The sequence below is a fragment of the Eurosta solidaginis genome, chromosome 5 (assembly GCF_040869045.1).
Source record: "Eurosta solidaginis isolate ZX-2024a chromosome 5, ASM4086904v1, whole genome shotgun sequence".
Lineage (NCBI taxonomy): Eukaryota > Metazoa > Arthropoda > Insecta > Diptera > Tephritidae > Eurosta > Eurosta solidaginis.
Window position 1 is genome coordinate 230,106,566 of NC_090323.1, and position 13,223 is coordinate 230,119,788.

A 13,223-nucleotide genomic window follows, 5' to 3' on the forward strand; every position below is an offset into this window, starting at 1 on the left:
GGAAACGAAAGTATCAGCCGAACTCATTAATCTAGCAGGGAGGAGGTACGAACTCTCATTGGGGGACACTGTGGTCTACGATATCACCAAAGTAAGTTAAACCTATCCGATACCCAAATTTGTCGTTTCTGTGAGCTGGAGGATGAAACGCCGGTTCACATTCTCTGCGAATGTGTCGCTCTGGCAAGGCAGAAACTCTCCCATCTAGGTGGTGTGACTCTTAATTCCTATGTGATATGGAGTAAAAAGCCTGAATAGGTACTTAGATACATTAAAAGCCTCCACATACAAAATTAGGCTGAAAGATCATGCACAATAGGTCTACACAAAGGTCGCAGTGCTTCCAGGCCTAATAATAATACTGTGTGGGACAGAGAAAAACTTAACCTTATGGCATTTATGCCATCAAAACGCTTGTTAGAGTTAAATCGATTGGGCTGCAAACCTTAACACAAAAAACGATCTAAAATCTCTTGAATTAAATATCTTCTTAAATACTTGTATAAGGTTTTTTTTGCATTTCATACAAATATCAGGTACTAAATACAGAGCCACAACAAGAACGAACTTCAGCATTTTCATATAATCTTTTCCCAAGGCAGCCGTTCATTGTACCGAAGCGACTCGTCGTGATTATACCCTACCAAGGACTGTCATTTCAGTGTAACCCCTAGTATTTTATTGTGTTCTCCCAAAAATTTTCATACTCGCAGTAGATCCTAGCAGTAGAAGTGCTACATACTTTTCTGCTCCGGGAAGATGTTGAACATAACCCCAGTCCCGATAAGTGATTTACTCCCAGAGTGAACCGATTTTACTCACCGCACTTAAAAATATTGCAGTTTAACTGTAACGTTTTAGCTGAGAATATCACGGAAATAGTTTACTTTAAAAAAAGCTCAACATCCACTTAGTTGCGATACAAGATACGAAGCTAACAGCAAAGTCTGCTTTCTGAATTGATCTGGCTATAACGTCCACAGAAAATATGATGCGATGGGAAGTGGACGCGGTGTGGCATTGACCATACATCACTCTTTGCACTACAATCTACTTGGTCTTGACAATGTCCTGCACCATCAATGGGTATATGAACGATGAGGTTATGCAAATCCTGAAAACATCTACATCTCCCCTGTTACCTGCTACACCGGTCAAATAGATGACACGACACTGTGTACACGGACGGCCCAAACGCGTAGATGGAAATTGTCATAGCCCACCAGACATCTTCACCGTTGCCGCAGGACTTGTCAATTGCTTATACTGACAGCTTTAAATAACATAAGCATCTGACCACCTATCCATACTACTCTCGCTGGAGTAGAATTCATCAAGTCAAAGTAGGCCGACTATATAGAATACACAGAAAATCTTTTTGCTGCCGTTCCAATCCCGACTGATGTGCTTTCCTCAAGGGAAACTCACTTGGTCCGTTGTGATACCACGCAAGTTATAGCCACTTTGAGAGCCGTTGTGAGGCAACGATGTAGCTTTGAGTAAGCCCGATCTCGACCCTGCATAAGTTCATCGGAGATCCTAGTTAGGCCAGACCGAAATGTTTTCGCCTAGCAAAATCTGAACAGTCAAGTATAGTCTCGATGTATCTCGATGATTTCGTCAAATACCAATCTCCATTGATAGATGAGCCATTGATACATAGATGGCCACATTGATTTCAGCTGACTGTTTGCCATCTAACTCCGGTCAAAATACACCTGCTACCACCACCGTGTCCACCCAGCATTCGCTTAGCTGACTCGAGAACCATCTATAGTGGAGCAGGTCACAGGTGGTCAGGGAGACTTCGTAGTCCCTACAGCCATCCACATTTGGTTAAGTTTTACCTATGCGCCATAGGAGATCTGCGTTATAATTGCCAGGTACTGGTAGGTAGGTTCCTGCCATATCTCGGAACGCAGATATTATTGTAACGAATTTTGTGCGATTCCGATTATTTGTACACCTTCTGCTAACGTTGGTATCACTGAACTCTCGAATAAATAACTCTAATATTACGTATTGCAAACTGGTCTTTATTTAGATTACTTTGGGAGTACTTCACAATTATACTTCACTTCACAACTAATAGCGTGTTTAAATCATACTGATTAGTTATTTCACAGCTTGCGCTGTTTTTATACTCTCAATTTCCTCGTTCACCCATTTCTCCTAAGATCTAGTAACAGCGAACAGTTGTATCTCATGCTTGGTTAGTTACCAGCTATATACATGTATATCTATAGTCCACGCCTCTCGCATAGCCTTATGAGTGTGTATGTGTGAATAACTACTTTGTGTGTGTGAGAAATCTCTTCGTCGCCTTGTACATAAGAGTGGCTGATTTATTGTTGTTGTGCATTTATTTAATAGCAGCTTAGTGATGCTAATATCCGTCACAATATTAATATTAAATTAAGCGATGCAACGGCAAGAAAAATCAAACATTCACATTGCACCCCGATCGCACTACACTTAAACCTAGACCTTTAATAGCATCGGAGTGGAATTTGAACTCTCCGTATTAGCACTGGATAACATCCCATCCACCACATCCTTAATTGTGAAAACCTCATCTTAAATTGATCTCCTGAGGGGAAAACCCCACCTGTAACTTTACCGTCCATTTTGGATCCATTCTTAATCCAGGTTACCAGTCGAATGCTCCATATTAATAACTTTCACCACTCCTCCCTCGAGGTAACGAAAAAGCAAAGGAAAGATATCTTAATGCTGACGTTGCGAAACTTAACTGCGACCTAAGATTACTTCCTTAATTTTGTCGCATATTATAGTACATAGTCGATTAGTTTTAACATAAGTATAGGCACTCGAATATATTCAATCCGTTTTAATTGGTTACGATGGTACTTATATTGTGATTTTGATATCCGAACCTATCATAATAATATAAAAATAGGAATTTAGTAATATGGAAAATTTTTCTAGCTCTAATTTGGGTTTTGAAATGGTTCTTCTCTTTTCTACCCAGATCTATCCAACGACGAATTGGATTGCGAAGACGACGAAGGCTCCAATGAATTCCTAACCGCTAATTATCATCACAGCATATCACCATTAAAGACACAACGTCAACGTTCACTAACACCGGATCGCAATGAATCACACAGTTCGTCAAGTAGCATACGAAAACAACGGTCGCTGACGCCTGAATCACGTTCATTAACGCCAGAAGATCGTCGCAGAAAAGTTGGCTCACAGGGATCTCTAATGGGATCACGACAAAATTCGAGTTCACGCAGTAATACGCTTGAACGCAAACAGCGCTTAACTGACGGACAATCAGTAACGAATATATCACGCAGCTCTTCGAGCTCAAGCTACAGTGGTGGTGGCGGTATGGGAGAGCACGAGACAACAATAGTCGCGGGAGTAGGCAGCAGTGGCACTACCTTATCGACGCCCAATATGATAAGTGTGGTTGGAGCTGGAGGTGGTGGTACCGTCATGCTAGGAGGCGGTGGTGGACGTTCACAGCATCGACGCTCACTTGGAAGGAATGCCAAGCAGGTGGAGGAGCATCGCATACGTAGATCAAGGTGATTTAAAACACACGTGTATATTTTTTTATAAATTTCTAATTGATTATATTTTCTTTAAATACCTTTTCTTTTTCTTTCGCGCCGCTTTACAGATCTTTACAGCTAAGCGAACGTTCACCAAATCGCACGCATAAAGTCATTGTAACGATGGGTCAGTCGCAGGGTACCGGCGTACCGTATCACACAACAAACGCGCAGCCAATTTATCAGCAATCCAGCGTACGCATCAGCAATGGTGGTGCCGCAAAAGTACGCCCTCCAATAAGGACCACCAGTAAATCACAATCGCTGGTTGTGACCAGCAATAATGGGCGCTCACGCAATAATGATATTGACAAAAGTCGATCGTTCGATTTTGATTACAACAATTACAATAATCAAGGTAAAGCGCATGTCAATGTGAGCAGCAACGCTCTAATCAGCGGCAACAATCCGAATGTGCCACTACGTTTAGACTTCGACAAGAGTCGCTCACTTGACGACGATTACAGAGAGCCAGTGAATTGCATCAGCATCGGTAATAATTTAGTTACAGCAAATGGTATGCGTTATTTGCAAGCGAACGCCGATAGTGGCGCGAGCATTAGCAAAACCGGTCGTCTGCGGCGCTCATCACCCGTCGGCACTGGTAGTGGCGATCGCAATTCACGTTCACCACAGTCATCAGGCTCCTCCTGCAATAATCTCAATTTACCACGACAATCGACAAGTCCACAAAGTTACGGTACGCGTTTATGTGATCATGAACTTACTTACGATATACTGCGAAGATCACTTGATCGTTCGCCTATTATGGATTTTAGACGTGGCGACAGTGGTGATTACGATATACCACCAACGCATTTGCGTAATCGTGAAATAATCAACAGTGGTGGCAATAGCGAATTGAATTTCTTCAATAACGACACAACAACACACATTTACGAACAACCGACTAAATTGGTGAAGCAACAACGGTCACTCGGACACACACATAGTCCAAGTGAGTCACAGTATTCGCTAGAGCGACAACATGGAAGCGGTTCTGGTCGTGAGAGTTTGACGCCAGAAGGTGATTATCGCAGTGGCAGCGAGCATATTTATCGACATCCGCATTCGCGTGAAGGCTCGCGTGATGGCACACGTGGGAGCGGCGGCAGCGCCAGTTGCAGCAATCGGAACAGGTATTGAAGCGCTGACGAGGTGCAATATTAGATGAGAATTTATTTGTTATGCATGCAATTTTGCGAATTCATCACTAACATTAAAAACTATGACTGCCTTAACCTGCCTGACTGCCCGGCTGTCAGCTGTCAGCCTGCCTGTCTTTGTGTGTAGCTGCACGCCGTTATGTTAAACAGAGACTAACGTCAAATGTATAGATAGCAATATGTTCAGCTGCCAATAACTCACCGAAAACTAATCAATACTCACCACAGTTGGGCAGTTGAATTTTCGTTTAAGAATTCTTATCTCGCACACTCATCCTGTCTTTAATCCTCTAACCACCTTGTGCACCAGAAAAAAACCATAATTTGCATGAAAAACATCATACTAACCGAAGTGCAACGCTTCAGATTTCAATCAATAATTTAGAAGAGCTTTAAATATTTTCCCCACACCCAATAATAAACTAATCGTTATACAGCTTGTTAAGCAAAGCAAAAAACTAACAGTAAACTACATGAAAAGTTATAGAAATATGAATTTGCTTAAAACTGTGCTAAAGTATTACATTAATATATAAATGAATCACCACAATGACTTAAAATAAAGTGTGGTGAATAATTTTAACATAATATATTTCGTAAAAGAAACTTTTAAAATTTAGTTTCATATAAGCATACAAAAAGAAGTGTTGATAAAAACAGTACCATCTAACCGTTATGAGAAACATAGAAATATGTGTTTAGTAATAGGTGTGGTGAATATATAATGCTACTAATATGGGATCACCCTAAATGTGCTGCATGAAGACTGCTTTAAGAAATTGACATATGATAACTAAACTAGCAAAAAATTAATAGTTAAGTACCCCAACCTTGAATCATCACCTGAACTCTTTGTATTTACTTATATATAAAAAAAGTTAAAATTAAATATGAAAAACTTAAAAAAAAATATAAAGAAAATAATATTTAACAAGTAAATTTCATATAAAAACCAGAATATAAAAGTTAGAAATACTAAAAAAATAGTTAAGAATTATGTAAATAAAAATGTGTAATAGTGGAATATTAAAACTCACCATACCTAAAATTACCATAAGAAATATGCTTAAGCCTAGGTGCTTTTATTAATATCATTTACCGCTAAAACTAATGCACTCTTCCCAAATAAATAAAAAATTGTGTTAAATTTTAATAAAGGAAAAAAGCATGTGACGTTAATGAAATTCACCACTAACAAACCTGAACATGTATGTGCCACATTAATTCATCGCTCATTTGCACAACGTAGATCTCCTCAAAATGGTATACAAATGGCGTTAAGTATTATTATTAGCATTTTATAAGTGACGTTTTTAAAACTCACCACTAACATAGAATAACTTAGCAGGCTGTTTTAAACCCACCATACACTTTTTCTAAATGCAAGTCAAAGTGTTGTTTACTTACTACGAAATACGAGAAAAAATCCTTTTGGCGTAGAAATAAATTTGACATGTGACGTTTGTGAAACCCACCTTTTAAAATCTCAAGCCTTCATTTGTCAACCAAAACTGCATCAGTTATATAAAACTCATCACCCTAACGCACATCGTAGCTTTACTCAAAAAAAAAAGTAATAGTAATTAGATAGCTGGCGTTTGTAAACTCACCACTTGTTGTTAAACCTGTGTTTGTGTTTGCATATTATAAGTTTACCAATCCCTGCGCATGTAGTATGGTTGTTCACCAAGCAAGACCAACAGAGTTTTTGACGCTATCAAAAGCTTTACCACCTAATTCACTAGCACAACAATTAACGCTTAATTCTGTCAAGCCCAATAGTAATATACTTGAACTAACGTTACTGCGCGTAATCCAACTTCTATAAATTTCTTGTTGCTTCATTCTTAATCTAAAAAAATGCATTCTTCTGACAGTCAAATATTCACCATATCAAAAACACCCATAATAACGACGAATTCAACTTCGTCAAAACCAACAACTCCAAAACCAATTAAAAGCGCTTTAAAACGTCAAGGAGCATTGATTAAATCACCGACCAACACCTGTTCCTTTTGGCCTCAATGTGGTGCTTGCAATCCGAGTGCAATAATTTCAACATCACCTCAATCGACATTGCAACAACGGCAGTGGTCTCTACCAGTGACGCAACAGCTGTCATTGCAACGTCAGAATTCAACACGCTCGCCTAACACCGCTGTAGCGTCGGTGTCATTCGATCAAATTGAGCGTGACAAAATGTACGCCACCCACAAACCAATGAATATTTCCACAATCAGTGTGAATTCTAATAACAACAACATCAATAAAAGTACCATATTGTTAAAGAAAGCGAAACGCTCTAGTGTTTCTGATTCTGTGGTTAAATCGAAGAATCAGAGTAAATTGGCAGGTGTCACTCGTACTAAAACACAATGGACACTCTTGTGTAGCGGTGCTTCACTTATGGATAGCATAGAAGAATCTGCTGCTAGTTCACCAGCATCAGTGCGTAAAGTACAGGTAGCGGATAATAAAAATGACACTTTGACAAGCATTGTTGCCGCGACGGGAATGATTGCTGTCAAAGCGACTAGTAGTTTACCGTTACCTGGTGATTCAACTATATTTTTTGGCGAGTGTGAGATGCCAATAACGCGTGAATGTGAAGTGCGAAAAAAATATGCACGTGAACTTGAACGAGGATTGCAAAGCGCACGAGAATGGGAAAAAGAACAAAAACGAGCTAGAGAAAGAGAAGCAGAAAAAAAACGAACACAAGAATGGGAAGAGAAACAGAAACGAGCACGAAAATGGGAAGAAGAACAAAAACTAGAAGAAGAATGGGAAGAAGAACAACCACGAGAACGAGAATGGGAAGAAGAACAAAATCGAGAAAAAGAGTTAGAATTGGAACGTGAGCAGCAGCTTGAACGAAAGGTAAAATTTGAACGGCAACTTGGACAAGAAAGAGAAAAGAAACTATCGCTAGAATATGAGCGAGCATTAGAAAGAGAACGGGAATGGGAAGAAGAACAAAATCGAGAAAAAGTGTTAGAATGGGAACATGAACAAGAGCTAGAATGGGAGCGCGAACAAGAGCTCGAATGGGAGCGCGAAATAGAGCTGGAATGGGAGCGTGAACAAGAACTCGAAAGGGAACGTGAACAGCAGCAGGAAGGAGCGTTGAAATTGAAAAAGCAACTTGAACAAAAAAGAGAACTTGAACTAGCACTAGAAAATGAGCGAGCATTAGAAAGAGAACGAAAATATTTGCTAAGCTATGACAAATGGAATAGCACAGAATCCGCTTACAACCGAACGATAACTGGAATACGAAACAACGATATATACAACGTTAATACTCATAATGGGGGATATTATTCGAATTACTCCGATAAACAGCCATCAACTGTGGCTATAAAGAGGTAAGTGCATTTTTAATCTAATTTAATTGATGCTGAAGCACCTTTGAGTGCGGTTACTTACTTTTCCTCATACAATGTTTTATAACTCTGCTTTAGCCCTAAGACAACTTCACAATTCGACACTTATGGAAACGTCCAAGAAGTACTCTTCTCAATTAACTTAAAATTATTTGTTTTTGGTAAAATTTCCTGTTTTGTGGTTTAACTTTAGCCTCTGGGCAAGTTCTAGTTCATAATAATTGTTTTCTAGATGTACGCATATATGTTTACACATCGAACTTCATAATTACTTGGTTGAGTAAGGTTGAATTGGCCTGTCAATCAAGATCTCACATAGAGCAAATGTGTCCATGGTGTTGCCAGAATTTATTTTGACGACCAAACGGAAGAACCCCAATCATGTGCAAAGACTTATGTTATAGAATAACTTCGTCTGTCTCAACAAATCCTAGAAGTTTTCTAGGCCCGAACATAATTGCTGGCTTGAGATCTGGAAAGTTTGCCGCCCCTAATAGCTGGAACCTTGATCTGTCGAGCGCAGAGCACGAACACAGGACATGCTCAATCGTTTCTTCCTGCAGCTCGCACTTCCTACACCTGCTATTACAGATAATGTTTAAGTTATAAGCATGAGACGCCAGAAGACAGTGGCCAGAGTAGTATTCTCCCTTCAGAGGTATGAGCCTCTGTATGAGTGTAATATCGTAGGGTTTGCACATTATCTTAAAAAGCTTGCTTTTGTCCACGCCTTTTCTTCTTGATAGATCATATGCAACTCCAGTCTGATTTTGATTTCTCCCAAATGAATTGGGACGTCTGTCTTCGATTCAACGAGTGCTGGATCCTCCTTTGCCAACTCACCGGCCTTTTCATTACTTTCTATCCCTTTGTGACCGGGAACGCAGTATAGATATACGCTCCGGCCGGAGGCAAGTTTTTCCAATGCTTCTTTGCATTCCAGAACACTTCTTTTTGAAGTACTGTGTGAGATTATTGCCTTTATCTCCGCCTGACTATCAATATATATAATGAATGATTCGACTGCAGCTTATGCAAGCTTCCTCCAGAATTTCTGCGGCTTACTTCACGGCTATAATTTCCGCCTGAAAGACGCTGCAGTAATATGGCAGCCTGTAGGATCTACTTATTTCTGGATCGACATACTAAACAGCAGACCAGACTCCTTCCCTTAATTTAACGATTACTTGTTACTCACGCCTTTTTATTAAAGCCTAACTTAGGGGGTATCTAAGTTAGGCTAGTCAGTCCAGAAGAATTCGCCAAACTAAAATAAATTTTTCACAAGTTTTCAAATTTCGGATATCGATCTCTAAGCCAATCAATAGTAATTGGAAAATGTGACAAATTACTCTGTCATTTGGGAGGTTTCACACAAAATATTAATTCCTCTCTGAACCACAATTGCTTGTGGGCACATGAGCGCGATTCTGATGAATTTTGGTCCCAGTTGAGTGATGAATATTAATTTGCTCAAGAAAGAGTTAAAAAAAAAATATACAAAAACAAATCATCAAAAATGTATGCAATGTTCGGAGTCCTAGTTGCAGCCGCATTCAATATAACAAACCGCCCAATTTTGTTAGCAACATGAAACTCACAAATCTATTTGTTAAATCGCCAACATTTCATTTTTCAACATCACACACATACACGCTGTAACAAATACTGTTGCAAATTTATAAAGGAGTATTCTTCTATAGTTTATTGCCATTTTAACGTATTTCTATTTTCTATTTGTATTTGCAACAAACAACAACAGTAAAATGGTGGCAAACAGAAGTAAAACCAGCGAATATTGTACACCACAAACGCCACCACCAACAGCAGCAATTGCAGTTAAAGTAATGGACAAAACAACAAAAGCCACAGCATCAACATCGACATTTGCTAAAAATGCAAAGCCATTGCCAACAAGAGCAAAACTAACAACAGCAACAACAAGCACCGCTGCATCATTTGAATGCGGTTCACCGATTTTGGATGAACGCGATTGGCGTAGTACATCGCTGCCGAATGTTTTGTTATTGAGCCATGGGTAAGCGAAAATATAAAATAAAATACCTGAAGATCTTTTATGAAATTGATTATGTATTTAAATTTGGGTATATGGATTTATAGGTAATTCTGAAACTTTTTTTTTCTACCCAGTCTAATGTATATCTTAATACTTTGTAACCTGTAAAAAACGACAAATCTATTTATAAATACGCAACTGGCAAATTTGTCAACTCCTTTTTTGGACGCACTGTTTGGCCTACTTGGATGAAATTGAGATCTCCAGCACATAGGATGTAATTTTGGTGGGTAGTGCCGTGGCATCTGATATATATGCCAACATATGTATAAAAACTTAAACATCTCTGCGGGTAGTAATTCCTGAACAATTACACTAGGCAGGCAGATGCCACACATCGATTATATATCAGTGAAGAAGTATTAGAGGTAATTCTATACGAAAGCATGACACTCTTAATACATGTCGAGAGGGGTATCAGAAGATGGATGCCGGATCCCCCAACGGATTAGGGGGTTAGAATATACTCGCGGTAGGTATGTCTGTCGTAAGAGCCGACTAAAATACCAAACAGAATTAAGAGGTTGTGTAGCGCAACCCTTTCCAAGGGTTGCCAGAGCAATATATAGCTTTTCCAACCCAATTGTCAACTTCACCTATTCGTTGCGAATCTGTTTCATTAACAGCCAGGGTTCTGGCGACCTCTAACTCCTCGTGGATCTTTGAGATGGGAGGGCGTAATGGCCTAGAAGGTCGCATGTGATCATACCAAATCGTTCCCGAAATGGTAGGACTTGGTACCGGAACGTACGTGATCTGCAGCGGGCAAAGGACCATTAACATCGATAGCACTCCCCAAGGTCTTCGGGGAGTGTCCTTATCGCTACAACAACAACAACAACGACGAATGCTGGATTGCGAATCCGAAATTGGAAGCCAAAAATTTTGCGTCTATCAAAAGATAAAACCGAAAAATTACCCCTGAGTGCTCCGAAACCGGGGGTGGGATCCATAGTATATTTGCGCAGAGCACCTTTCTGCATTGACCGCCGCGCTTATAAAAAATTACCCTGGGTGAGTCTAACACCTGTTTGGAGACCAAAACTATATCCCCGCAAAGCACTTGTGTTAACATTTTTTTTTTTTTTTTTGGTACACCAATATCTTCAAAATTACAACAACCACATGACAATTTTTCAATTTCTCTCTACAGACCCAAAATTGTTTACCCACGTTTTCGGATTCGCGATCTTTTGATACCTCTCTTGATATTTTTGGATATGTATTAAGAGCTTCATGCTGTCGCATAGAATTACCCAATTGGAAGATAGTTTGTGGTACCCCCCATACACATTTTTCTTTCCATATCACATATCTCCTGAGCCGATTAAGTCACATTACTGAAACTTCGCATGGTTACCAACATGGTTAAAATTAAAGAAAATTGAAGTTTTTGGAAAATGCTGCGTGGCAGTACGCATAAAGACTCAAGCTTCCGTATCACACATATACTACAAAGGGAGTAATTTTGGCATGTAGGGTCGTGGTTTCTTATACATATGTATAGGTTAGGTTAGGTTAGATTAGGTGGTTAGTTTAGAATGAGACCGATTTCACCCTTGGATAGATCCTCCGGAGATCCAAGTGAATCGAGACCGAAATACCTTCTGGCAAAAGCTCAGCAGACAAGCATAGGTTGACTCAATGATTCCACCTCATCATCCTCCATACAGCTGCGGCAGGGTGGCGCTTTCTGTATATTGGGACGTGCCGCATAGATTTCCATTGGACAGTGTTCTTTCAAAACCCCAGCGACCATTGATAAATAAGCCTTAGTAAACCCAATAATTTAGGCAGACCTCTGGTCAGCCACTACCGACCAATGGGATCTTGCTACCCTGCAAGAGATGGTGTCCGCACAACGCATGCTGAGCTGACTCGAGGTCCATATATGCAGGAGCAGACCACAGGTAGCCAGTGGAGTCCCGAAAAGCGATCTTCATCCGGTACAGCTGTACCGATGCAGGCTAGAAGATTCGCTTGATTGTTTCCCGGGATATTACTATGATCATGGAGCCAGATAATCAGTTCGATGTTATAGCAAGCGAGCTCTCGCAGACTACACTCGATTGCACTATAATTTAACGCAAGGCCTTGAAAGCCGCTCGGCTATCCGAGTATATGTTAAATTCCCTAACCGTATTAGCACTGGATAGCATATCATTCACCGCATTCCTAATAGCGGCAACTTCGCTTGGAAGACCCTGCAGTAATCAGCCAACCTAAACTTGCGGCTTATATTTAGCTCTTGACAAGTGACGTGAAAAGAAAGTGTGCAATCTTATAGTTCTATAATCGTATCGTCGGCTTTGAGTGTAAACTTGCTAAGCATCTTTTTTTTTCAAAAATTACTTTATGATACAGTTTGATAGAGCTTCAGCCAGCAAAACAGTAACCTTAGCACAAGCAAAATAAAAAGCCTATATGACGAGTTAACTTCATATAGTGACTATTAAAAGTATTCAAATAGGTTTTTGTCGGCCGTTACCAAATCGTTAGAAACACTGGAAACACTGGTAGTCACGTCAACTTTTGTATTGATAGCCAAGCAGCAATTAAGGCAATAATCTTGCATAGCACAACATCTAAATGTGTATTAGAGTTTAGGAAACCTCTGGAAAGAATGGGAAATGGCTAAGCGTACCTTTGATGATCGATCGAGTAGGAAAAGTGTGGTTCTAATCGCAAGATCTTACAACCTTAGGCTAAAAAAGTTACACTTATCATTAAAAGATCATTCTTTCAAATTAGGCCTAGGCTATCACTAGCAGATGAAGAAAGTGTGGTTTGAAGGTGGAAACTTTCGAACACGTTTTGTGCTCATGTCCTGCGCTTGCCAGGCTAAGAGTGTTAGCAGAAGTATATTCAATGACTAATTTAAAAACCCCACCAAGGCTGCACGCAAGGCTGCCTGGCTCTTCGCAGACATTCTCTACCGCAAACCAGGTTGTATTTCTGATTAAAATATCGCCCGTTATGCTTATGCAAACCAGTGGATGCATTTTGC

At 39.9% G+C, this 13,223-nt stretch overlaps 1 protein-coding gene across 1 annotated transcript in view; it reads left to right on the top strand.

Moving 5' to 3' along the window:
- RhoGEF3 (Rho guanine nucleotide exchange factor 3) overlaps positions 1 to 13,223 on the top strand; it is a 666,916-nt gene that overhangs the window by 323,983 nt on the left and 329,710 nt on the right. Inside the window, exons 5-8 of the mRNA XM_067792017.1 lie at positions 2,993 to 3,560; positions 3,656 to 4,726; positions 6,631 to 8,121; positions 9,902 to 10,177. Coding sequence (XP_067648118.1) covers positions 2,993 to 3,560; positions 3,656 to 4,726; positions 6,631 to 8,121; positions 9,902 to 10,177 — 3,406 coding nt within the window. The remainder of the gene's footprint in view (positions 1 to 2,992; positions 3,561 to 3,655; positions 4,727 to 6,630; positions 8,122 to 9,901; positions 10,178 to 13,223) is intronic.